The sequence below is a fragment of the Oryctolagus cuniculus genome, chromosome 8 (genome assembly GCF_964237555.1).
Source record: "Oryctolagus cuniculus chromosome 8, mOryCun1.1, whole genome shotgun sequence".
Taxonomy (NCBI): Eukaryota; Metazoa; Chordata; class Mammalia; order Lagomorpha; family Leporidae; genus Oryctolagus; species Oryctolagus cuniculus.
The window spans coordinates 89,612,607-89,639,963 of record NC_091439.1 but is presented as its reverse complement, the minus strand read 5'-3'; the positions used below and the strand labels follow the sequence as shown (position 1 = coordinate 89,639,963).

At 49.5% G+C, this 27,357-nt stretch overlaps 1 protein-coding gene across 4 annotated transcripts in view; it reads left to right on the top strand.

The window, feature by feature from the left end:
- The first annotated feature begins 295 nt into the window (after nucleotides 1-295).
- Nucleotides 296-27,357, top strand: part of FAM47E (family with sequence similarity 47 member E) — a 30,446-nt gene continuing 3,384 nt past the window's right edge. Inside the window, exons 1-7 of one of the 4 annotated variants that reach the window (XM_051819672.2) lie at nucleotides 799-961; nucleotides 3,325-3,610; nucleotides 4,157-4,296; nucleotides 13,632-13,779; nucleotides 16,947-17,147; nucleotides 21,913-22,068; nucleotides 27,022-27,099. In XM_051819672.2, the coding sequence (XP_051675632.2) occupies nucleotides 945-961; nucleotides 3,325-3,610; nucleotides 4,157-4,296; nucleotides 13,632-13,779; nucleotides 16,947-17,147; nucleotides 21,913-22,068; nucleotides 27,022-27,099 (1,026 nt within the window). In that variant the 5' untranslated portion in view covers nucleotides 799-944. Of the gene's footprint in view, nucleotides 962-1,300; nucleotides 3,611-4,156; nucleotides 4,297-13,631; nucleotides 13,780-16,946; nucleotides 17,148-21,912; nucleotides 22,069-27,021; nucleotides 27,100-27,357 lie in introns of those variants that run through there. The other 3 variants (XM_051819670.2, XM_008267719.4, XM_051819671.2) reach the window with 3 other exon arrangements.

Here is a 27,357-nt window from a genome sequence, read left to right as displayed (position 1 = left end):
CTACATAGTTGGGCTACTTACAGTGATTTCCCCATGCAACTTTCCTCATTAACTGACAAATACCACTTCCTCATTTCGCAGCAGTTCTTGAGGGCTTCTTGATTGGCTGCGCTTGTGTTGAGTAGATCCTGATCTCCTGGAATCCTCCCAATAACCCTATAGGCAGCTATTATTTCCTCATTCGCAGGCGAGGTAATTAATGGAAGTTATAAACAGTTCAGGTCACGTGCCCAGAGGTGCGTGTACTAAGTGACAGAGCCAAGAGCCATCTCAGGTGCACGGAGAGGCGGCTGAATACACGCAGGAAGGGGAGATTCTGGGACCGTTCTGGCCAGGGCTCCTTTGATCCAGTCCACATTCTCAATAAATGCCCAGAGGTGAAGCTAACTGATGCCCAGCGAGTTTGAAGACGACTCCAGAGAAAGGGCTAGACAAATCACCCCACCGCAACAGGCAAAATTTAATTATCGCAAGAGTCAGGAGAATGGGTTTCTGCTATTTCCTCTGGGAGCAACACTTAGATTTAACTCGAGAGGATTTAGCCAGAGCAGAATACATCCTCCTACAGTCCCCTACTTCCGCGTGCACCTGTCCGCCCGGGGCCACGTCCCTGCTGGAGCGTGTGAGCTGGAAGGGGCTGGAAATGGGCCGGCGACCATACAGCGCGCAGTCCTGGAGTTACGGAGCCGCCGCCAGCAAAAAGACCTTTCTTTGCTTCGGCGACACTGACGCGGGGACGGGCAAGCGAAGCCCGAGCCTTCGCCCTTCCCAGGCGGGCCCACGCCCCCTGGCGTGCGGGAGGCCGGCCGCACCGGGGCGAAGGCGCGGCGGATCCGTCTCCCAGCGACGGGAGCGGGAGGCCGAGAACACACACGCCCCGGGCCCGGCGGTCGCACCGCGCCGGGCGGCAGGCGGCCTCGCTGGCGTCCGTGCTGCCCGCCGGCATGAGCCGCTGGCCGGGGTGAGCCCGCGCGGGGGCGCCCGGGACCGGCGCTTTGCGGGGGCTGGAAGCGGGGTGGGGGCTGGGGGGAAATGGCCCGGGACGGCCGCGGGGAGCCGGGCCGGGGGCCTGTGTCACCTGCACCTGCGTCGTTGTGATGTGAAACCGCCGGCGCTCGGCGCCCCTCGCGGCAAAGGACGCTTCCGTCCCTCGCCTCACAGCCCTCGGGGGTGCAGCTATGAAGGCGCCGTGTCCAGAGGGGACACTGACGGCCACGCAGGCCGCTCGGGTGGGTGGGTGCCTGCTCGGCCTGGGAGCCGAGTCCCCCGCCAGGTGCGCCTGGGTCCCTGTGTGGGCTGTGGGACCCCCGGGGCAGGGCGGCGGGTGCCGACGGTCGCGGCTCTCCTGAGATTCGGCAGCCAGGGGCACCGAGTGGCTGCTCCGGGGCGCGCTTCCGTCCCCACGGGGTCGGTGAGAGGCATGCCTTTTATAGGACCCTGGTGAGCACGCACGGGGATAGCGCAGGCAAACCTGTCCCGGGCAGGGAGTGGGCGCTGCAGACGTGTCAGCAGTGCACACTCTTCCCGAACCTTTTTACCCTCACGTGAAAACCTTGTTTGGCAATGATTGTAGTCGCGGGAGAAGTTGTAAAATTACCACACAGGTCCCAGATGGGCTTCCCGCAGCTGCCTGGGGTTGTACCCTGTTACATCACCAGGGCTCCTTACTTAGGGAGCTTGCGAAGTCCCTTGAACGCAGACCTTACTTGGATTTCGTTAGTTCTTGCGTGTGTGTGTGTGTGTGTGTGTGTATTTTGGATGTCGAGATGTGTATACATCAAGATACAAAACTGTTCCGTCACCACGAACGAACCACTCCTGTTCCTGCTCCCCAACCCTCGGCTGCAACACATCTATTCCTGTTTCTACCGTTCTCGGGAGGATGCTAATTAGAATGGTTCAATACATAACATCCTGAGACAGGCTGTTTTTCACTCAGTGTAAAGTAGGTGAGCTCCATCCAAGCTGCGGGGTCTCAGCGGTCTGTTTTGTTTGTTTCCATTACCGAGTGGTGGTGGGGGCCTGGGTGGCCCGTGGAACAGGCTGGAGTGGTTCAGGGGCTTCTGCCTGCTACACATATAAAGCTGCTGTGACCCTTGGTGGCCAGGTCTTTGTCAGATGTGAGTTTTCTTTAGGATACATGTCCGGCAGTACTCTCTTGCATGGTTAAAGAAGGAAGTATCTGTGAAAAAGTGAACATTCAGAAAAGTGTATCAGTTTTATTTTGTGGGTCAAGCAAGGTTTTTCATGGGTGTGGTGATGTGTGAGAGGTAAGCAGAGTCGCTGAGCGGGGATGTGGAGCAGAGGACAGCTCTCCCCTTCCACTGGCTGCCTCCCTTACCTGCTGGAACACGGCTTCAAGGTGAGGAGGGGGACCAGATGTCCTCTGGGTGTTGTCCAGGGTTGCTGCCATTTCTGATGTCCCATGAGGCTTGCATTCGCTTCTGTCACATGTTCTCCTGCGTGAGTTGTTTTGACTGCGCTTAAACAAAACTGCAGGCTCTAAGATTTAATTTTCTCAAGTGCTTGATGTTTGAATTGCAAATGTGCAGAAAAGCAATTTGGGGATGATTTCCAATCATCCGGGCAGTTACTTGCTCATAGGTCGTGCTGAGTGGGTCATCTGTCTCCAGATTAGGTTTCAAGACCTTTCTGCCAGTTAGCTGTTTAGCAGTGAGAACAATTTTTAGTTAATGCTTTTATGTCCTTTCATGGAGATTTTCGTAATTTAGCTGTGTTAAGCCCTAAAGACACACACATACAGGTACACACGGCAAGCATGAAGTTTTTGGGACCCACTAGAGATCAGGCTGGAGTCTCTTCAAAATGGTTTTGCTTCTGGGTGCAACAAGGATTAAATTTGGTGCAAAGGAAGAAGAGGTTCAGGGAAAGAGACCAACACTCTGGAATTATCTGAGTCAGGCAGGCACAGTGATGGCTTCCATTTTCATGAGGATGCATGGATAAGGCCTTAAAACATAGTGCTTGGCAAACAAGAGAGAGACAGTCTCCTTGAAATAAATTAGGAATGCATGCACACAAAATGACAACCCAGAAGTGTCTGGGCTGGATGCAAACAAAGGCTACATTTCCAATCCATCACCATGACTTTGCCTGTGTAAGGGAGGGAAATGAGAGCAGCCTGTGGGCATAATATACAAGAAAATCAACAGCCGTGGGGCCTGGCCCAATGGGATGCTGTGGTGTGAACTGGGAGTGAGGAGGACTCAGTTCTCCCCTTGCCAGTCCCCCTGACAGCCCCACGGGGATGGGGCCCCGCCAGGCCTGCGGTGTGCATGACCCGGCACCTTGTCTTCCTTCCAGGTGCTCAGCAAAGCCCAGGGCCCAGCGGGGGCCCCCAGACTCCCTGAACAGCCGGAGCTGGGTCTTTGTAAGAAGCGGGTGGGATGACGTGGGACAAGGCTGCTCACATGCCGGAGGTCGGCTCGCCCGCGGCCCCTCATGGAGCTGTCTGCCCCGGATTCATCGCACGGTTCCCAGGCCAGTCCGACCAGAGAGACAGCCTGGGATGCCCAGGGCGGTGGAAGTCCGCCGAGCCCTGCACCCGTTGGCTCTCTACGCGAATCTTGGAGGCGCCATGCCTGCAGAGGTGATCTGTCCCAGGGCTTGTGGGCATGTCTCCCTGGGATCCCAAAAAATCATTTTCTCTGGCTGCCTAGGGAGGGCCTGCGAGAGAGCAAGGAGGGGCAGAGGGGGGCTCCCCGGGGCGAGGGCCTCACGGGGGCTCAGAGCAGCCTTCCTCTGTCTGCCCCAAGAGACAGGCACCCCTGTGTTTCCTCCAGTGGCGCGGTCTGACCCACACCCCGCACTTTAGACTCCGGTCACCCCCTCTCCCACTTTGCTCCAGCCGCTGTGACCTTCTGCTCTTCCGAGGGCCTGACAAGCCTGTCTAATCCGGGTCTCTGTTCTTGTGCCTGAGCACCTGCACCCGCGTGCCTGGGCTCCCTCCGCTTCTTCCTGGAGCTCTGTGCTCAGCCTTCTCCTTCCCTGTCACTTGTCATGCTCTGGTTTCTCAGAACTCCACCCCCTCCACACCGCCACCCCACTGGGTGCCAGACGTCCAACACACAGACCCTTGGGGGCACAAGCCACATCCAAACCATAGCACCCTCGGAGAGTGGCTTGCTGTCTGTAGCTCCTATTAAAGGTGCTGCACGTGCTGGATCCGGACCGGAAGCTGGAAGACACATGGGCTTATTGTGAGGACCCTGGCAAGAGTGCGGAGGAACCCAGGAAGCTTTTCACAAAACGTTGCACCGGAGTCCCGCCGGGGCGGTGAGTATCCTTCTCTTACCCCGCCACGCGGGCTGAAACATTCCAGCCTCACGTTCTGGAAGTTTCCCGGGTTTAGAATCATTCTAAAGAGTCAAACATGACTAAGTTCCCGAGGAGGAGTGGGCGGAGTCCTGGGTTGGGCGCTGACCTCTGAACTGGACGTGATGCATGTAGCAGTGGTGCACACGCAGGTGCCACGGGACTTTTGACAAGGTGAGATTTGCCAAGACCTGGCCTACAGTGGCTCTTTGAATTACCTATTGCGGAAGCTTTTTGATTCAAAGTGGTTGAGACTACTGCTTGGTTGGATTTTTTAAAAAAAAGGAAAGGAAAACTGGAAGGTTAATACAGGGGCCTGGGGGATTCTGACAGGTGACACTGACTAGTGGAAACCTTGGGCTTTATCCTGAAGCCTCACCGTATATTCACTTGCTAGTCTCTGAATGCAAAGCCTTTTTGTGAGAATGAGTCCACTGCTTGAAGTTCCCAGTCCTCTGGCCTAAATCGCAGCACTGATCACTCTATCGCTCTTCCCAAAGCACTGAGCTGAATGGAACATCTGTCTTTCAGTCACACTCTAGTTCCCCAAACAGACATCATACCTAAGTATCTCACGTCGGTGCAATGACAAGTACACCTGACTAGCTTTGAGGTGCACATTCAACTCTGAAAATCCAGTGACCTCCCTGGGGGTGCTGAAGAGTAGAATACACTAGACAGCAACCCATCCATCCGCGGCACCCAGGGTGCAAGCAGGAGTGTGCCCTGTGATTGGGTGCTTGGCAGGGGCTGTGGAGAGCTTTGCTGGTCACGTGGGTTACCTACAAGGAGGTGGGTTAGGGGAGACTCCACTGTATTAAATCCTGTGTTCACTGGGGTGAGACACAAGCAGTCTCTCGTTGTGATGCCTCCAGCCCTTTAGTCTACTCCCTGGGAAGTGTGGGCACAGTAACTGGGCACACTCACGTCGCTTCTGGCCTTCTTCCCCTGGAGAGCAAGAAGTCCCAATGGGAAGCCTACATTCTCCTTGCTCCTCCATGCTAGGGAGGGCATCTACCCTGGCCCTGGGCTTTGCCACTTGGGTTATTTATTAAGTTGCTCAGACCCTGGGTGTTTTGAGGCTGGCACTGTGGCGTAGTGGGTAAAGCCGCTGCCTGTGATGCTGGCATTATATATGGGCACCAGTTCGAGTCCTGACTGCTCCACCTCCAATCCAGCTCACGGCTCATATGCCTGGGAAGGCAGTGGAAGATGGCCCAAGTCCTTGGGCCCCTCCACCCACGTGGGAGGCCCAGATGGAGTTCCCTGCTCTTGACTTAAGCCTGGCCTAGCCCTGGCTGTTGTGGGCATTTGGGCAATGAACCAGGACATGAAAGATGTGTCTCTGTCTCTTTTGAATAAACAAATACATATATTTTTTAAAAGGGGGAGAAGGTAAAAATACAGATGGAATTCACAATATTAGTATGTTAATAAATTATCACTTCACCAGATAAGGGTGTGTTTTTGCAGTGTGAGTTTTTCTGCCAGCACACGTGGGAGCACATTCGCTATGGCTTCTGTGACATTCTAACACAGACTTGGTGGCGGAAAACACCAGAAATCTATGCTCCCCAAATTGTAGAGGCCAAGAGTGTGTGACCAGTGTCCCTGTGCTGGGACCACAGCGGGCAGGGCCTTGCTCTCTCCACGGGCCATGGCAGGAGCTATTCCTGGCTGTTTCCAGCCGCTGGGAGCTCCGGACATCACTGACGGGTGGCCACCTAACCCGGTCTTGCAGGCCAGAGTCCACACGCCTCTGCTTTGCCTTCTTTCTGTGAGCCAATCTTCCTCTTCCTCTCTTCTAAGGACACGTGTGATGGCTTTCAAGGCCCACCCAGACAATCCAGGGTGCCCCCCGAATCTGAGTTCCGTGACTTTGTCACATCTGCAGAGACTCTGGTCTCGGGCACTGGCACCTGACCTGCTCGGGGCCGTTGTCCGAGGACCACAGCACGAGGTAGCGTCTCCTGCCTTGGAAACAGCGCCCTTTGCCTAGACAGCCTCTGCTTCCTTGGAGGAGGCGCCCACACTCACTGCCGCCTCCTGTCGTCTCTGCAACTCCCAGCAGTGGGCTTTCCTCTCCTGCATTGCACTGAACCTGTCCTGGGCCCAGGTTGCCTCCGCCCTCTGTGTTCTGGGACCACCACCCTTGATGTGTCAGTAGCAAGCGGCACAACTAATGGTGTCCTCTTTCTTGTAACATTTTCTCCTTTTGTCTTCTAGAACATTCTTCCTTCTTGGTTCTCATGGCCCTCGCTTAGTCCCCTCTGACTGGTCCCTCTTCACTTTCCTTTACCCGTGAAGTGCTTTGGTCTCTGGCAGCTTCTTTTCCGTATGTGTGCTCACAGCCGAGTGACCTCATCCAGTCCACTTGTAGGTGGGCAGCCCAGTTTTGCCCTTGGCTGTGTAATTGGCATCTCAGGCTAGGCAAGTCTGAAACTGAACTCTTGATTTCTCTCCCAAGCCTCTTCCTTCTTCTGGCTTTCCTGGCTCAGTAAATAACAACCCCATTCTTCCAGTTGCTTCTAGAGCAAGTTACGCTCTGTCCACAAATTGTAATGAGTTTACTTTTGAAACACATCCAGAATCTTACCTTCTCCACCACTGTCAGCTATTCCAAGATACAATTATCTCTTTCCTGGGTTATTGCAATAGCTGCCTAACTGGTCTCACGGCCTCCAGCTGTGATGCCCCACCCCCTACCTCCACATCCATTTGTCACATAGGAGATAAAATTACCTGTCCTTCCTCCTTTTTCCCCTCCCTCCCTCCCTCCCTCCCTCCCTCCCTCCCTCCCTTCCTCCCATTATTGAGAGGGAAAGAGAGAGCTCCCATCCACTGGTTGTCCCCAAATGTCCATGGCAGCCAGGGCTGGGCCAGGCTGAAGCCAGGAGCCAGGAGCTCCATTCAGGTCTCCTGTGTGGGTGGCAGAGACTCGGGCATTTGGGCCATCATCTGCTTCCTCCCAGGTGCATTAGCAGGAATGCTGGATTGGAAATGCAGAGTACCCAGGACTCAAACCAGGCACCCTGACATGGGACATGGGTGTCCCAAGTGGCAGCTTAACCTGCCTGTCTGAAGAACTTCATGGGTAAAGGAAGGTAAAGAGAGACCAGTGAAAGAAGACTAAGCAGAGCTTCACGAAGCAAGAGAAAACAAAGAATGTTCTAGAAGCCAAAATGACCCTCTACAAAGCTTAAGTCAGAATCAGCCCCACGCCAGAAATTCTCTGATTGCTTCCTTCCTTAGAGGAAGTTCCAAAGTCCCTATGACTGCCTGTGAGGTCTCCTACGCTCAGGTCCCTGTTACCACTCTTGCCTCATCCTCTTTCACTTAGTCACTCTGCAGACACTGGCCTCTGAGCTGTTCCCTGAGCATGCTCAGCACGCTCCAATTTCAGGGCCTCTGCACATGCTGTTCTGTTCCACCTGATAGCTGCATGGTGTTGTATATGGCTTGGTCCCCTGCTTCTTGGGTCTCTCTCAAATACCACTGTAGTATAGAGACCTTCTTCTATATAAATAAAATGGCCCCTTCCACGTCTCTTCATCTTTCCTGTCCTGTTTGTTTTTTTTTATGTCATTTATAATCAATCACGTGCCCTAGGTTTTTTTTTTTTTTTTTTTTTAAAGATTTATTTGTTTATTTGAGAGGTTGTTACAGACAGAGGGAGGGAGAGACAGGCAGAAATCTTCCATTTGCTGGTTCACTCCCCAAGTGGCCACAATGGCTGGAGCTGGGCTGATCTGCAACCAGGAGCCTGGGGCTTCCTCTGGGTCTCCCATGTGGGTGCAGGGGCCCAAGCACTTGGGCCGTCTTCTGCTGCTTTTCCAGGCACCTTGGCAGGGAGCCGAATTGGAAGTGGAGCAGCTAGGACTCCAATGAGATGCCAGCACTGCAGGCAGTGGCTTAACCCACTGCACCACAGTGCTGGCCTCTGTTTACCTCTTCTGTATCTGTTTCTCCTATTCACTTGCTATGAGGACAGAGACTTAGTTTTATTTACAGCTGAATCCTAATGCCTGATGCCTGGCACATTATTGGTACTTAATACATATTTGTCAAGTGAATTGGTGGATAAATTATACATGGGTACTATGCATGAAAGGTAAGTTCAGGGAGCAGCAGCTGGTGGGAATGCTCCCCTGGGGAAGGGGATGTTGAGATGTGAAGGAGGTGAGGAAATGTTGAAAACTTTGAGTCAGGTGGAACAGTGTGTGCAAGGGCCCTGTGGCCAGGAGTAGCCTGAAGAATTCATGAAACAGAAAGAAGGCCACTATGGCTGGAACTCAGTGAGGGAGGGTTGTAGTCTCAGGAGAACCCAGACAGGCAGGCAAGGACCAGGCCAGGAAGAGCCTTGGAGGCTGTGTTAACAGTCAAGTGTTTATTGCAGGAGTAGCAGCATGAAGCTCCTGAATACAAAAACACATACAGGAATGCCCATGGCAGCATTATCCCTAAGGGACAAAACAGTGGCAGTGACTCAGATAACCATCAGCAACTGATACTCCTACAACACAAGGAGTCTTGAAAGCACGGGACTGAGTCAAAGACCAGGCACAAAAGCCACATGCTGCGTGGTTCCGTTCAGAGGAAGTGTCCAGGCTAAGCCCACCCACAGTGACAGGAAGTAAATTTGTAGTTGTCAGGGGAGGGCAAAGTGGAAATGGAGAATGACTGCTGATACTTCTGCGGGTTTCTTTTTTTTGGAGAGGGGGAGGGCAAGAAGGTAATGAAAATGTTTCAGAATTAGAGAGTGATCATTGTTGCACAACTTTGTGAATGTATAAGCTGACTCATACACTTCTGGACTAGTAGTTGTTTTGGTATTTTTTAAAGATTTTTTAAAAATTCATTTGAAAGGCAGAGTTACAGAGAGAGGAGGCAAGACAAACACCCCCCCCCCACACACACACACAGATCTTCCATCCACTGGTTCAGTCCCCAAATGGCAGTAATGGCCAGGGCTGAGCTGATCCGATCCAAAGCCAGGAGCCTGGAGTTTCTTCTGGGTCTCCCACATGGGTGCAGGGGCCCAAGCACTTGGACCATCTTCTGCTGCTTTCCCAGGCACATTAGCAAGGAGATGGATTGGAAGTGGAGCAGCCAGTTCTCAAACCTATGTCCACATGGGATGCTGGTGATGCAGGCAGAGACTTATCCTGTTACACCATAATGCTGGCTCCTGAAATACTAAATTTTATGACTGTAGTAGTACACGATCTATATCTTAATTTAACTACTGTTTCAGATTGCCGCATCCTATAGCACAGTTCTGGTTTGAGTCCTAGCTACTCTGTTTCCAGTTCGGTTTCCTGGTAATACGCACCCTGGAAGATAGCATATCATGGCCCAAACACTTGGTCCCTGCCACCTACATGGGAGACCTGGATGAGTTCCAGGTACGGGGCTATGGCCAGACCCAGCCCTGGGTATTGTGGGCATTTGGGGAGTGAACCAGGAGATGGAAGATCTTTCTCTGCTGGTCTGTCTGTCTCTGCATTTCAAATAAAATTTACAAAAATTTTTAAAATGTTTTTTAGTGGAGGCCAGTGCTGTGGTACAGTGGATTAAGCCACCATCTGCAGTGCTGGCTTCCCATATGGGTGGTGGTTTCAGTCCCAGTTGCTTTACTTCCAATCCAGCTCTCTGCTGTGGCCTGGGAAAGCAGCAGAAAATGGCCTAAGTGGTTGGGCCCCTGCACCCACGTGGGAGACTGGGAAGAAGCTCCTGGCTCCTGGCTTTGGCCCGGCCCAGCCCTACTATTGTGGCCTGTTGGGAGCAACCCGGACTGGACTGAGTTACTGGAATTAAGACTTATTCTATGCATCTGCTCTCCCACAATATGGCGCTGGGAGAGGAGGAAACAGCTTCTACCCAGCTGCCTCTCACCAACTTGACAAGCTGCAGGACCTGCTCCTGATTGGAGGAGAGCAGCGTACTCGGCGTGTGGGCAGCCGAGTTAGGATTGGCGGAGGAGGACTATAAAGGAGAAGAGAGACGGCATGCACCAGGAACATCTATCTGAAGGAACACCTGAGCAGCCCCCGAGAGAGCCGGCCGGCGGTGTGCCGCTGCCCCGAGGAAGTGGGGAAAGTGGCTAGGGGGAACCGCCCTTCCACAGAGGTGGAAGGGTTGGTAGCCAACCCGGGAAGAACCAGCAGCAAACCCGGGGAGGGCCGAGCAGACGAAAGAACAGCGCAGGGTCCTGTGTCGTTCCTCCATGAAGAGGGGGAGCGACATAATGGTGCTGTGACTCGGATAGGAAACCTAGGAGGGAAGAAGCAGGAAAATACCGGAGAGAGAGACTAGCGAAGAGCCTAGGGAAAAGCCTGACAGAAAAGGTGCCGGAAGAAGCTATCGAAAGCCTAGGCATAGACTTGGATATGGACTGTGGGAAAGAAGTTAGGATTTAAAGTGAAAGCAAGAAGAAACAGACTCAGATATGGACTGCAGGTTGAAAGTGAAAGTGAAACCTATAAGAAACTTAGACTTGGATACAGACTGTGGGGAGAGGCCAGGAGAAATGAGGGAGGAATATTGTTGGAAGAAAACTTAGGGAAACATATCGGGTAGAGAATAATGTTAGGGAGGATGAAGCCGCGAGTGCAGGCCGAGGCGGAGACGTAAGCCACCTTGGAATTCTTCAAGTCACCCCGGGGAGCAAGAGGCGAAGATCTGGAACCAGACGCAGAGACGTGGGTCGCCAGGTTGGAATTCACCAGGTTAGTCCGGGGAACTTGGATTGAATGCTAGTGGCGGAGACGTAAGCTACGCTGTGTGACTCGCGGAGGCTGCCGCGCGCAGAGAGAGCGTGCGGGGCACAAGTAGATAGGGAACGCTGGGCTAGTGTGAGACCGCGGAGTGCGCGCGCGAAGCCAAGCCGCGCAAAGCCGGGAAGCCGCGCAGATCGGAGAAGCGCGGGCTGAAGCGGCTCAGAGCCGGGAAGCCGCTGAGAAGCAGCCTCGGGGCGGGCGCCGGGAAGCCGCAAGGATAAGAGAAACAGAAGTTTAGAAGTAAAATGAGAGAAATAGGAATGTTGGCAGACAGAAGTAAAATGGGAGAAATAGGAATGCCCGGAGATAGAGAAATAGAGAAATAGAAAGGCCTCCCCACAACATGGCAATGAGAAAGCTTGGATTCGGTCTGCCTGATTAGTGAGGCGATGAGCACCTGCGGGCAGCTAGCAGCTTATGCGCCACAGGTCACTGAAGATAGGCACGAATTAACATCGATAAGTCTCCCCACAATACGGCAATGAGAAGGCTTGGATTTGGTTTGCCTGATTGCTAGGTTTTGTAAGCGCCTGCAGGCAGTTCTAGCAGAACAGAGCATGCGCTGCAGGGCACCGAACACAGGCACGCATCAGCGCCTAAAAACCTCCTCACAACATGGCGAAGAGAGGACCCAGATTCGGTTTGCCTGATTGATAGGACTTGTAAGCACCTGTGGGCAACTCTAGCAAGTAGAGCAGAGTGTGTGCCGCGGGACACCGAAGACAGGCGCGTATCAACGCCAATAAAATAAAAAGAAAGGGGGATCTGTTGGGAGCAACCCGGACTGGACTGAGTTACTGGAATTAAGACTTATTCTATGCATCTGCTCTCCCACAATATGGCGCTGGGAGAGGAGGCAACAGCTTCTACCCAGCTGCCTCTCACCAACTTGACAAGCTGCAGGACCTGCTCCTGATTGGAGGAGAGCAGCGTACTCGGCGTGTGGGCAGCCGAGTTAGGATTGGCGGAGGAGGACTATAAAGGAGAAGAGAGACGGCATGCACCAGGAACATCTATCTGAAGGAACACCTGAGCAGCCCCCGAGAGAGCCGGCCGGCGGTGTGCCGCTGCCCCGAGGAAGTGGGGAAAGTGGCTAGGGGGAACCGCCCTTCCACAGAGGTGGAAGGGTTGGTAGCCAACCCGGGAAGAACCAGCAGCAAACCCGGGGAGGGCCGAGCAGACGAAAGAACAACGCAGGGTCCTGTGTCGTTCCTCCGCGAAGAGGGGGAGCAACAGTGGCCAACTGGGGAATTAATTAGCAGATGGAAGATCTCTCTCCTCTCTCTGTCTTTGCCTGTCTCACTATGACTCTGACTTTCAAATAAGTAAATATTTTTTTAAAAAGTATTTTAATTTTAAAAAATTGTGTGATGCTTTGGTAAACTTTACACTTGATCCTAGCCAAAAGGCTAAGAAGTGATGTTTTGGTAAACTTTAAACACAGTAATTTGGGTTTTTATCTGGTATAATTTTAATAAGTGATACTTGGAATTTTAAATAGCAACTTATAATGGTTAAATGCTATCTAAATTTGTTATAATTAATCATAATACATTATCTTGTGGTGTTGAGATTGATAATAGGAATGTGACCTTTGAAAAATCAAAATGCAATTCCTCTGAGCTTCCAAGAAACTATTAGAAATTCCTTCTTTTTTAAATAAGAATTTACTCATTTGAAAGGCAGCATTACAGAGAGAGAGAGAGAGAGAGAGAGAGAGAGAGAGAGAGAGAGAGATCTTCCATCCACTGGTTCACTCCCCAGATGGTTACAATGGCCTGACAGTGGGGTCGATCTGAGCCAGGAGCCAGGAGCTTCTTCTGGATCTCCCACATGCATGCAGGGGCCCAAGGACTTTGGCCATTTCTTTCCCTTCCCTTCCCTTCCCTTCCCTTCCCTTCCCTTCCCTTCCCTTCCCTTCCCTTCCCTTCCCTTCCCTTCCCTTCCCTTCCCTTGTTTACTTGAGAGGTAGAGCTATAGACAGTGAGAGGGAGAGATGGAGAGAAAGGTCTTCCTTCTGTTGGTTCACTCCCCAAATGGCCACAACGGCTAGAGCTGTGCTGATCCAAAGCCAGGAACCTGGAGCTTCTTCCCAGTCTCCCACATGGGTGCAGGGGCCTAAGCACTTGGGCCATCGTCTACTCCTTTCCCAGGCCATTAGCAGAGAGCTGGATTGGAAGAGGAGCAGCTGGGACTAGAACTGGCACCCATAAGGGATGTCAGTGCCACAAGCAGGGGATTAACCTACTGTGCCATGGTGCTGGCCCCAACTTTGGGCATTTTCTACTGCCTCCCAGGTGCATTAGCAGGGAGCTGGATTGGAAGTGGAGCAGCTGGGACTTGAACTGCCCTCTTACAGGATGCTGGCACTGCAGGCAGTGGCTTAATCCTCTATGCCACAATGCCGGCCCAGAATCTTTTACTTGATGATCTCTTTTCCCCGACAATGCTGTTTGAAATCCCCTTGGATTCACTGTACCTCGTATGGTCATGCACGGATAATCTCGTTATCTCTAGTCCCAAGGAGACGCCTGTGTCACATTCAGGCCAGTGGCCCTGTGAAGAAAAAGCTAGTGAAATGGATTTGCTCCGCGACAATGGTCCTCTTCTTCAGGACAATGCCCGCAAAGGGGTCAGTGACTTCTGCAGCTGGCTTGCTGCTGTGGTAAGTTAGCTGCAATACCTGACCCTACATTTTTTTAAGACTCATTTATTTATTTGAATGGCAGAGTGACAGAGAGGAAGGGAGGGAGGGAGGGAGGGAGGGAGGGAGAGAGAGAGAGAGAGAGAGAGAGAGAGAGAGAGAGAAAGAGAAAGAAAGAGAAAGAGAGAAAGAGAGAAAGAGAGAAAGAGAATCTTCCATGCAGTGGTTGACTCCCCACATGATCCAATCCAATGGACCTGGGCCAGGCCAAAGCCAGGAGCCTGGGACACCATCTGGATCTCCCATGGGGTCTCAGAGGTCCAAGCACTCAGGCCATCTTCTGCTGCCTCCCAGGCACATTAGCAGGGAGCTGGATTGGAAGTGGAGCAGCCAGAACTGAAACCAACCCTCATATGGGATGCTGGCACTGCAGATGGCAGCCTAACCTCCTGAACCAAAATGCCAGCCCCTTGAACTACTTTTAAAAGTCACGCTCAGGGTTGCTTTTATTAAAAGTGGTGTTGGTCGGTGCCGCGGCTCACTAGGCTAATCCTCCACCTGCGGCGCTGGCACACCAGGTTCTAGTCCCAGTTGGGGCGCCGGATTCTGTCCCGGTTGCTCCTCTTCCAGTCCAGCTCTCTGCTGTGGCCTAGGAGTGCAGTGGAGGATGGCCCAAGTCCTTGGGCCCTGCACCCACGTGGGAGACCAGGAGAAGCACCTGGTTCCTGGCTTCGGATCAGCGCGGTGCGCCAACCAGAGCGGCCATTGAGGGGTGAACCAACAGAAAAAAGGAAGACCTTTCTCTCTGTCTCTCTCTCTCTCACTGTCCATTCTGCCTATCAAAAACAAACAAACAAAAAAAACAAGAAAAGAGAAACAAAACAAATAAAACTGGTGTTGGGATGGACATTTGGCCAGGTGGTTAAGCCGCTACCTGGGACACCTGTGCCCTCTACTGAAATGCTGTCTTCAAGTCCCAGCTCCACTTCCACTTCCAGCTCCCTGCTAATAAGTACCCCGGGAGGCAGCAGGTGATGGCTCGTGCGCTTTGGGTTTCTGCCACCCATGTGGGAGACCCAGACTGAGTTCTGGGCTCCTGGCTTTGGCCTAGCCCAATCTTCACTATTGGGTCATCTGGGGAGTGAGCCATTCATGCAAATTCTCTGTCTGTGTCTCTTGTCTCTGCCTTTCAAATAAATAAAAACAGAAAAGGTTAAAAAGTTTAAAAAGTAGTATTTCAATGAAAGCCAAGTCAAATCATCTAAGACATACATCTAAGACATTTCTACAGAAATGTCTCTTGGTAGATGAAATTTTGGGACAGTCTTCAAGCTTGCAGTTAATTTGAATTTATGTCTCTTATCATTGCTGTTATTTCATATTTTTATTTTCCTTGTCAGTGTTTCTTGTCTCTCTGTCCTTTCCTCCTTCTTCAAATTGCTTTTTCTCAGTCATATTCTTCTAGAAGGACTCAGGGAGCTATCCCTGACCATAACCTTCACAAAGTTGTTCTGACTTGAAGGGACTTTTGACCCAACTGTCAAGGTTGCTCTCCTTCCGGAAGTCTGCTTTGTTACCTGTCCCTGTTCCAGAGGCTTTGTGGATGTCTAGATTCCTGATAGTCGCCCTGGATTTAAGACTCTCTCTCTAGGGTTTGCATTCCCGGAACCCCATTTTTTAATGTTTTAGTCAATATGTTATTTAGTACTGTTTAGTTTGCAAGAGACTGGAGTATAATCCAGACTGGTTTAAGAGGGAAGAGAGAGTCATCCAGAAATCCGAGGAGCTTCAGGCACAGCCGGATCCAGGTGCTAGAAGCTTTTTGGGTGTTGTCCCTGTCTTTTTGCCTACACTTTTCTCTCTTCATTTTTTGGCAATTCTGCTCCAAGAGATGCCAAAAATAAACACTAAATTTCCAATCTTGTATCCTTCCAGCATGAAACTTAGTGGGAAGAGTGCAACTCTTTTCCAAAGGGAAAAGTCCAGGGCTTACTCTCATTGAACTAATGTGGGTCCCATGTCTATGCCTGAATAACGACCTTGATTAAGGAGACGGAGTATGCTCACTGGCCAGGCCAGGTCACCTGTGGAACCTTACAGCCCAGAGGTGGGGGTGTGCAGGAACGGACTGATGGAGAGGGAGGAAGGAGGCGTCTGCTGGACTGGGCAGGCGGGGCCCACTATACCTGGTGTCCAAGCCACTGCTCATTTATCTTCTGGCGCATTGGTTGCTTCCTGATTCCCTTCCATTTTTCCCATGCCCATGTGGGAGCCTCCTCCTCCATCTAGGCAGGAACTGTAAGGAAGTGGGTCACTAACTTAGCTGCCCTGTAAGTGGCCTTATTTTCAGTCCCCCATGACCCAGGTCTCGTCTCCATCTCAATTCTACAGCCTAGGTCCCTATCACTCCACCCTGTGATATTTCTTCGCAGCACTAGCTTATACTTTTCCTCCTGTGCTATCGATTTGTTTCTTTACCTCATTCATTCTGCTGGCTCCATTTCTGCTTCATTATGAGTTCAGCTTGGGTTTGCCTCTCCATGGCCCCTTATGCCTTGACTCTCCTTCATGACTCCTCTCTGTAAGTCTCACTCTGGCTTCAGCCCCAGCTGCAAATGCTCATTCTCTTTGTGTTTTCCAGTTTCTGTTTTCCAAACTAGGCGTCTGTTGAGTCTAATTTATCTTTTGCTGTTAAGCTGGATCACAGGCCAACTGCCAGCCTACGGAGTGGCTGCTGTTGACGTGTCCATCTCTACTCCCACCCTCTGTGGCTGGGGGAGGAAGTGGAGTTGCCAAACACGGTCTCTGTCATGACCAGGGCAGCTTCCCTTACAGGGCTGTGGGCAGAACGATGGCGGACACGTCCAGACATGTCAGGAATCACCTCTAGGGATGCTGTTGCTATGAAGTGCTGGGGGAGTTTGTTTTTGAGCCAACAGACTGAATTTCCTCAGCCCCTCTATTTCCCACAGGGACTCACTTTTGCAAGTCCTAACCCGTCTTTCAATGTATGAACAAATCCCGGTGGACCCCAAATCCTTCTTGCCCCCAAGGATGCTGACCAAGCATTTTCTACCTTTCCTCCAAACTACCTCCCCCAACACCAGTCAGAACCTCCCATTGATTAAAGAGGCAACCAGGGAGCATTTCACCGGTTGTCCTTGGTGATGGGCTTGGCATTCTTCCAGGGACATCTGAACATCGATGAAGAGTTCATCCTGAAACAGTTCGACGTTGACATTCGGAACAGGCTGAGCCGTGACGTGCTGCGTGTGATGAGGCCCAACCAGGTCCCCCTGGAGCTGCGCTGTAGGGTGGGGCTCAGTAAGCTACAGGAGCCAGGATTTTTCCAGGAACTAGACCAGAAGAGGAAACCCCATAAGGCCCAGGTGATTATAGAAGGGGAATTAGATTGTCAAAGAAAATTAAATTGCAGTAAAGTCTTCAATGTCCTTGAATTCTGGTGTCAGGGAGTCCTGGCTTTTTAAAGTATAATTCTCGAGTTTTTTTCATTTATTAAATGAATATTTAATACATATACCAAAGTCACTTATCCATCAAGTCATGTCATTCAGAATTATTATTAGTATCAGAATAGTCACTTTTCAGATACCATCTTTGTGTGTTTTTCTTATGTTGAAATTCTAACCACTAGTGAAAATATACGTGAATGTTTATTATTCATGAACAAGAGGAAAATTAATGATTTGGTACAGTTCATGATTGTAAATGCTGCTGATTTTACGTCCAAAGAATTCTTGAGATTTTACTGGTCTTTTTGACCATAAGCTACCGTTGTTGACCACATGCTTGCTTGCCTGACTGTTAAGAAATTGCTGTTTCCTGGGCACCAGGTTGCTGTGGCGATGGCACAACAAGGGGACAGAGAGGAGAAATAGCGTCTATGTCCCAGAGGGAAGTAGCTGTGCCTCTGTAAATACATACTTGCACACACACAGTCAAATTGTGCCAATCAATATCAGACTTTAGCACCTAAGTCAGGGGCAGAGAGGGGAATTTCTTTCCCTGAGAGTCAAAAACAATACATGATCTCTAATCACCTTCTGCCATTTACACACCGACTTTGAGATTGTATTTCTGATATTTTAGACATAGTGACTTTTGTCCTCTACAACTAAACCCAGTTGATTGATCTGGGTTGATATGCATTGTGCTTTCATTCCCAACTCTCTTGTATGAGGTTTGTGAAACTGTGCCTCCCATCACTAATATCCGTTTTCCTCTCAAATTCTTAAAAAGTGAAATACAAGATGATACTAGACAGACAAATTACGTCCATGGTCCCTAAGGCCTGCACCCCTGCTCATCCTGACTCTCAGCCGAATGACACTGCTCAATTCTCTGGACTTAGAAATCATTGCACAAATGCTGCTTTGTGAACCATGGTGGTTATTGCCAAACCTGGCGAGCTTTTGGTTGGCAAACGATGGAGAGTCACCACCAAAAGGTCAAACCGTAGCTCTTCAGGTTGTTCTTCCTGAGCATTCTTCCAGTGTGGATTTGCTAGGGAGGTGGTCTTCCAGCCTCTGTATGTCTGGACTCTCCTTATTCTGTCTTCATTGTGAACAGGTATTTGGGGATTTTGAATTCTGAGTTCCTCTTTTGCTTTTTTTTCTGTACTTTAAGGTTGTCCTCCACAGTCTTCTTGGTTGCATGCTTTTGATGAGGTATCTTAGGTCATTACTAACTTTGTTTTTATGGATCTGCTTTTCTGCTAATTTAAGATTTTCTCTTTGCCATTGATTTTGAGCAGCTTGATTGTGATACACTTTTGTGTATATTTCTTCATTTCTTATGCTTGGGGTCTGTTGAGCCAGCTCAATCTGTAGGCTTATAGTTTTCACCACACTTGGGAACATTTTGACCATAATCTCTTCAAAAATGTATTTTGTCTTTCAACTCCTTCCCAGGACTCAAATTGCAATGTAATGAGGCTGCTTGAAACTATATTAAAATTCATAGCTGCTGTTTAATTTTTATTCTCTTCTATTTCTTTCACTTCTCAAATCTTTTTTTCTGTACTGTTTTGTTTGCTGTTAACCCCTCCAGTGTATGCTTTAATCTCATACATCATAATTTTCATCTTTGGAAGTTTGATATAAGTCTGTGTTCCATGTCTCTACTTAATCTGTTGAACATATGGAACATACTTATTATAACTGTTCTGATGCCTTGTCTGATAATGCTAATATCTGTATCTGATCTTTGTGAGTTTCTATTAATTGATTTATCTTGTTGTTATGGATCATTGCCTGCACATATGTGTGATGATCTTTGAGTAGATGTTAGGCATTGTGAATTTTTCCTTACTCAGTGTTGTGTATTTTCATATTCTTGTAACTTTTCTTGAAATTAATTATATGATGCAATCAAGTTATTTGGAAAAGTTTGATCCTTTTGGGTCTTTCTCTTAAGACGTGTTGGGAAGGACTACAGCAATGTTCAGCCTAGGACCAATTATTCCCTGACATTGTAGTAAGATGCTCTGTGTATTCTTCTCATTGTCTTGTGCATATTTAGGTTTTCCAGGAGGAAGAAGGCACTGTTCCTGGTCCCCTGTGTGTCCCGGGCATTTTTCCCTCTAATCCTTTGCTTGTTTTTGCTCTGACCTTGAACAGTTTCCTTTCCTCCCCACACAGAGCCGACCCTCTGTAACCCTTGGGAGTCCTCCCTGAGCAGTTGTCTCCCCTCTGTTACTATGTGCCGCAAACTCAGCTGCCTTGGTCTCCCTGGACTCTTAGTTCTGTCCTCCGAGCTCAGAGTCTGTGGGCTCCTCCTCCCCGAGTGTGACCTGGAAACTCAGGGCAATGAGCTGGGGGCACTTAGGGAGCAAATCAACACAAATGCTCCTTAAACACGTTTAAGGAGCTTATAGCCTAGTGGAGCCAACAAGTGAATAGTTAACCAGAATAAGATGATGTCACATGTAGAGAACCTAGCAAGAAAGAATCACTTCTACGAAGCATAGGTGGGAGCAGTTCAGTATAGCCATCACAGAAGAAGTTATGTTTGTACTTGTCGCTCCCCCTCTTCGCGGAGGAACGACACAGGACCCTGCGCTGTTCTTTTTGTCTGCTCGGCCCTCCCCGGGTTTGCTGCTGGTTCTTCCCGGGTTGGCTACCATCCCTTCCACCTCTGTGGAAGGGCGGTTCCCCCTGCCACTTTTCCCCACTTCCGCGGGGGAGCGGCACACCGCCGGCCGGCTCTCTCGGGGGCTGCACAGGTGTTCCTTCAGATAGATGTTCCCCTTAGATGTTCCTGGTGCATGTTGTCTCTCTCCTCCTTTATAGTCCTCCTCCGCCAATCCTAACTCTGCTACCCACACGCCGAGTACGCTGCTCTCCTCCAATCAGGAGCAGGATCAGCTCCTGGAGGTCATCACTCAAGTTGGCAAGAGGCAGCTGCGTAGAAGCTGTTTTCTCCTCTCCCAGCCCCATATTGTGGGAGAGCAGATGCATAGAATAAGTCTTAATTCCAGTAACTTAGTCTAGTCCGGGTTGCTCCCCACAGTACTGAGTCTTAAAAGATTACTAGTTACTCCAGGAAATGACTTATTCCAGAACTCGACTTTCTCGGTGTGATGGTGTAGACTCTGTTCCTCTTCCCTGCTGCCTTCTTCTCTCTCTCCTTGCTTCCTTGAATACAGTGACTCTCCACCGAGAGTGGTTTTTCTCCCTCTCTCACACCCGAGGGATATTGGGCAATGTCAGGTGATGACATGCTTGGGGGTCACATCTCAAGGATGCTAACACATCCAGGGACGAGAGGCCAGGAATGCTGCCAGACGTTCTGCAATGCATGGGAAAGCTGCCTCCCTGCCCCAACAAGGCATTACTAGTCCCAAATATCTATGGTGCCAAAGTTAAGAAACTTGACTTTAACTTAGGAAATAATTGTTGAGTGCCTATTATGTGCTAAGAATTGTTCTAGATGCAGGGAGATGTGGCCAGGAAAAAAAATCTCTAAAGCTAACCGTTTAAAGAATGAAAAGAAGAAAAAATACAGCGTGTCAAATGGTGATAAGTGATGTTGAGAAAGTGAGGTAGGGCAGGAGGATAAGGAGTACTGTCTTTTACACCGGATGGTCAGGGAAGATACCACTGAAAAGATGACATGAAATAGGTAAGGGATTGAGCCCTGTGGGTGTCCGGGGGAAGAGCATTACAGTAGAGGGAACAGTGAGTGCAAAGGCACTGGGGCCGATGTGTGACAGGTGTGCTCTAGAAATGGCAAGTAGGTCAGTGTGCTCTGAATGGCGAGACTACAGTGCTAAATTCAGGTCTGGGAGGAAGTTCTCCCTGACTGCTCTGTCCCATTTTCTCTGTGGTAGTCAGACATATGTGGCTTGACTCTGAATGCCCCACACATTCCACTACCTAATTTAAGTGTGAGCGAGAGAAGAAAGGGGCAGAATCTTTGCAGTTTCATGTTTCTTTGTCTCACTCAGGGGTTAGATCTCCTGCTTGGATGGTGCATCCGGCTCTGAACCAACAAAAGGTTCTCTTTACGTCTTCGATTCACTACTGAGGAACGGGAGAAGGAAAGGAATGGGGTCTATTTTCCCTCCTCATTCTATCTTCCAATGAAAGAGACAGAGGTTGATAGTAGATAGCAGTGTAGTAAAAAATGGTGCAGCATCTATGAGGCTGGGTATGGTACTGGGCCCTTACTAAGTCAAATGACTTACTATTTTGGTTTATTGTTCATGGCCATTACCCTTGGGTCGCATATGTGGTTTTTACATCAGTTCTAGGTACTTTCCATGATCTTCTCCTTCAGTCTTCTTAACAGCACTAGGAAGAGAGTTACTGTTGTTATCTCCATTGCACAAATGAAGAATTTAAGCAGCCTGTCCACAGGCTCACAACTATGAAGGAAGTTGGGAAAGGCTGGATATGAATCCAGGTCTGTCTGAATCCAAAGGCCATGTTCCTAACCACTATGTTATCTTGTCAACCATGAACATCTTTCCTTTGTAAAACTGAAGTATGATGAAACATCATAAAATATTTTGGCGAGAACCAATCATGAACTTACAGTAATGATACTGTTTTCTCTCAAAAGCTAAACCTTAGATTTACTGAAATCACAAACAAAAACCAATGATGTTGGGAACTGTGTTACTGTCTATAGAATCCTCATAGACCGAAGTGGGTGAAGATGAGGTATGGGGCATGGTATCTGAACACCAAGCTGTGGAGAAAGCAAAGAGCAGATGAACCTTTGGTTGACCCCAAGGTCTTACGCCAAGCTCAAGATGAGAGTTCCAGAAGGAAGCTGCGGGCACAGGTATGTGCATGTGCTGAGATCATGTGAGTTCGGGTGACCCCTGTGCCACTTCCAGCGCACACCGAAGCCACAGCCCCTCAGGTAGTACAGAGGCTCCTTGAGGCCAGCGACGGGAAAGCCAAGTCATAGGAAATCTCTTGGCTTCATGTCTCTACATGGGGCGACGGTACTCCTACCATTCCTGGAACCATGGATCCCATGGGCGATTGTTCAAAGACCAGGGTGGTCAGATCTGATGTCCTGGGGCCTCCTTGACGTTGCCTATCAGCGATGGATGAATGTCAATTATTCAAAATTGCAATCAGTGAATTTCCTTTATGCAGTTCATCAGGGTTTCAGGATCTGTTGGAGGAAAGGGCCAAAGGTTAAGCCTGTGGATTTCGTAAAGCAACAGACACCCACACACGATAGGGATGTACTTTAGTTGTACCATGGTTAAACTCTGAGGCCGCCCACGTCTTGTGTGCAAACATCCCGTGGAAAGCAGATACTCATCATAGTCCCAGAAACTTGGCAATGTCAGTGCAACACTTAGGGACTCTGAGGGGAGGTCTTTGTGAACTTTTTATTTTCAACAGACCCCGAAATTCTCTCAGATGACAGATGTGAAGACACCTTGAAAAAGTAAAATATTGTACAAATTCAACTTATCATTTGCCAGTAATCAATCATGGATTGCTTGATTAGAAAGCTAAGACAGGAGGAACGGTCATTTTCATTTTTTTCCGGTGCTAGGCATAAATTCATGTTTTCAGATGTGGGGTGTGGCCCAAATTTATGAGCACACATGCTTATAAAATGCCTCAAGATAATGTAAATAATGTGCAGTAGAATTTCTCAGGGTATGACTTTTATAACTGCCTATGTTTATGGGAATTTAATATATAACATGAGACTACTCTAGTTATACTTTTAAAAAGGTAAAAAATGGGGCTGGCATTGTGGCATAGCGGGTAAAGCCACCACCTGTGATGCTGGCATCCCATATAGGCACCAGTTCGAGTGCCAGATGCTCCACTTCCGATCCAGCTCCCTGCTAATGGCCTGAAAGAGCAGCAGGGGATGATCTAAGTGCTTGGGTCCCTGACACTCATATGGGAGACCTGTATGAAGCTCCTGGCTCCTGGCTTTGGCCTGGCCCAGACCTGGCTATGGCAGCTGTTTAGTGAATAAACCAGCTGATGAAAGGTATTTGTCTGTCTGTCTCTCTCTGTAACTTTGCCTTTCAAATAAATACATCTTTTTAGAAAAATAAAATTTTCTCAATGTGTTAAATATTTATTTATTTTGAATTAATCATTTCAGTATATGTTAACATCAATGAGTTTCTTAATTCCTATTTATTTATTTTCATTTTATTTGAAATCAGAGAGAGAGAAACAGAGAGAGAGATTCTGTTCTCTGGCTCATTCTTCAAGTGCTTGTGGTAGCAGGGGCTGGGCCAAGCCAAAGCTAGGAGCCCACAGCTCAGTCTGGGTCTCCCACACGGGTGGCTGGACCCAAGTACTTGAGCCATCACCTGCTGCCTCCCCAGGTGCACAATAGCAGGAAGCTGGAATTGGAAGCGGGGATAAGACTTGAACCAAGGCTTTATGATAGGAATGTGGGCACCCCTAGTGGCATCTTAAACACTGTGTGAAATGCCTGTCCCTGGACTGAATATTTAGAAACAAAAATAGTTACATTTACTTTAAGGTATCCAGAAGTTCCTTTTAAAAATTTGAGGGGCCAATGCTGTGGCATCGCAGGTAAAGCTGCCGCCTGCAGTGCCAGGATCCCATATGGGTGCCAGTTCGAGTCCTGGCTGCTTCACTCCCAATCCTGCTCTTTGCTATGGCCTGGGAAAGCAGTGGAAGATGGCCTAAGTGCTTGGGCCCCTGCACCCACTTGGGAGACCCAGAAGAAGCTCCTGGCTCCTGGCTTTGGATGGGCCTACCTCCAGCTGTGCAGCTGTTTGGGGAGTGAACCAATGGATAGCAGACCTTTCTCTCTCTGTCTTTCCCATCTCTGTAACTCTGTCTTTCAAATAAATAAATCTTTAAAAAATTTTACTTGAAAGGCAGAGTCTCTCTCTCTCTCTCTCTCTCTCACACACACACACACAGAGAGAGAGAGAGAGAGAGAGAGAGAGAGAGAGAGAGAATCCAATGGCTGGGTCTGGACCTAGCCAGTGGTGACAGTTCAGCCTGGAACTCTATCAGGAACTGGACTACATTACCTATCACTGCTGCCTCCCAAGATCTGCATTAGCAGGAAGCTGTGGAATCAGGAGCCAGAGCCAGGGGTCAAAGCCAGGTACTCCAAGATGGGACACAGGTGTGCAGGTCTTACCTACCAAGCTGAACGCCCACTACTAGAAGTTATTGCTTTAAAAATACAATCTCGGGATGCTCACTTCCTACTGGAGTACCTGGGGTCTAATCCCAGCTCAGCTTCCCATTCTGTCTTCCTGCTGATGTGTACCCTGGGAGGCAGCAGGTGATGTCTCAAGTGCTTGGGTCCCTGCCACCCCTATGGGAGACCCAGACTGGATTCAAGTTTCCTGGCTTTCGCCTGGCTCAGCTCCAGCAGTTGTAAGCATTTGGGGAATGAATCAGATGGATGAGAGATCTCTGTCTCTGTCTTGTCTTTCAAATAAATAAAAATAAAGTGAAATTTTAAAATATTCTTAAAGACTTAAAGAATTTTGCAACATATATTTCATTTTGATGGCAAAAGCTAGTAAAGTTTTTTCTCCAAAATGGTTACAGTCAGCTAATGAAATAGTAGCATCATTTAAATTTTGAAAATATGGTGCTGGGGCCGGTGTGTGACGTAGCAGGTAAAGCAGCTGCCTGCAGCATCAGCATCCCATATGATTGCTGTTTTGAGGCTTGGCTGCTTCACTTTCTGTTCAGCCCCCTGCTAATGTGCCTGGGAACACAGTAGATGATGGCCCAAGTACATGGGCCCCTGCCACCCTCATGGGATGAAGCTCCTAGCTTCTGGCTTCGGTCTGGTCCAGCCCTGGCCATTGCAGCTATTTGGGGAGTGAACCAGAAGATGGAAGATCTCTCTCTCTCTCTCTCTCTCTCTCTCTGTGTGTGTGTGTGTGTATAACTGTACCTTTCAAATAAATAAATCTTGAAAAAAATATGGTTGCTATAACTGTTAAAGTAAAAGTTTACTTATCAGGCAATTTTGGACACAGGAAGGATTTGAAACAGTGGGTTTACTCTACGATGATTTTTATGTTCACGCAGCTGTAACACTTGGGGAATGACTTGTCCTATGCACATCAGGTGGTACCACTAGGCTCTGGCACCCCAATCAATGAGCAAGACACCAGGGCAGTAAGAGTCACTACAACAACACAGCTCTCTTGCTTGGATCTCCTGAATTTTGACTCTTGACTGATTTTAATTTAGAAGGTAAATAGTCTTTTTAAAAAAGATTTATTTATTTATTTGAAAGTCAGAGTTACACAGAGAGAGGAAGATACAGAGAAAGAAATCTTCTATCTGCTGGTTCAATCCCCAAATAGCCACAGTGTCGGGCTCAGCCAGGCCAAAGCTAGGAGCCAGGAGCTTCCTTAGGTCTTCCACATGGGGGCAGGGGTCCTAGGACTTGGACCATCTTCTGCTGTTTCCCAGGAGCATTAGTAGGGAGCTGATGGGAAGTGGAGCAGCTGGCACTCGAACTGGTGCCCAGATCAGATGCCAGCATCACCGCTGTTGTACCTGCTATGCCACAACACTGGGCCCAAGTGAATAGTCTTAGAGCATTGAATTTCAATGATTGAAACTTATGCATTCAATTTTAAAATTCAAATAAATGTAAAGAAAAACCAAAAGGATGCATGCAAAAGGAGAAGGATATTAGAAATGGATCAAGTCTTTCTTGATGGTCATGCCTTTGGTGTCAAGATCTGTAAGTTGTGGATATATAGTTTTAACCTCAGATGGCTTACATTGCAGATGTCCAAGTCAACAACTGTCTCATTGCTAAAATGTGTTGCTTGTCCTTAAGAGGAGGGTGAAAAAAAGGGTAAGGGGGAGTGTTGCTGTGGATTTGTTCTGAGAGGAGGAGCGTGGTGGGGGCAAGAGGTGTGTAATCACCACACAGTCCCCAGGAGTCGGGTGAAAGCAGGCCAGAGGCGAGCAGCCCACAGACTCCTTTATTTCAGTTGGTACAGCTGCTTAAATAGCCAAGGCAGCCAATCCGGTCAAGGGGTGGTTTATGCCCTAATTAATCACAGCCTGTTGCCAGGCAGTATCCAAAGCCATCCAATCACAGCCTGTTGCCAGGCAGGCTCCGAAGCCAGGTGGATTTCAAAGCCATCCAATCACAGCCTGTTGCCAGGCAGGCTCCGAAGCCAGGTGGATTTCAAAGCCATTCCCGAGTAACTGATGCTTGCTTGCCAGCGGCCATCTTGGCATGGCCTCCTCATTCCACCACAGGGGAGAGAGCAGGACATCTTTGGAAGCCTTCCTCTTCGTCAACTCATTAGCATTATTTTTTTCCATAAGCATTATTTTTTAAGGGTTATTTGAAATGCAAAGTTAAAGAGAGGGAGAGAGAAAGAGAGATCCTCCATCTACTGGTTCACTCCCCAAATGGCTGCAATGACTGGAGCTGAGCTGATCTGAAGCCAGGAGCCACGAGCTTCTTCTGTGTCCCCCACCTGCGTGCAGGGGCCCCAGCACTTGGGCCATCTTCCACTGCTTTCCTGCATTAGCAGGGAGCTGGATTGGAAGTGGAGCGGTGGGAACTCAAATCAATGCCCATATGGGATGCTGGTGCTGCAGGCTATGCCACAGCGTCAGCCCCCTCATAAGATTATTTATGAACATCTTAGAAAGTGAGATGGAGATGATTTAAAATGGGTGCTGTGTAGAGAGCTAAGTTGGTTGGTGAGTGTGAAACCAGGCTCTCGATGGCTGCCTGGTTCTCTAACTGTGGACGCCCTTCTAGGAGGAGCGGCTGGCAGACTTCCACGCCACAGCTGCCTTCAGGGACTTCGTCCTCAGCCGGGGCCACAGGATGCCGAGTGTGAGTGAAGGGTCGCTTTGGAAGCCCCGCTGAGGGCCGCCGTAGCCCGGTTGTGGGTGGGGAGGGGCCAGTTCCCTGACAAATCTAAATCCTCCTGCAGGCACAGGCCCTGGGAAGGAAGGGCCCGCTCTGCCCCAGACAGGTACCAGGGGGAGGATGTGGCTTTGCCCTCTCACCTGCCTGCTCACGCTCCCATCCCCGGGCTTGGCTTCCCTGGCTCTGAAGCGAAAGGCATGTGCACTCGGAACTCTAGGAACT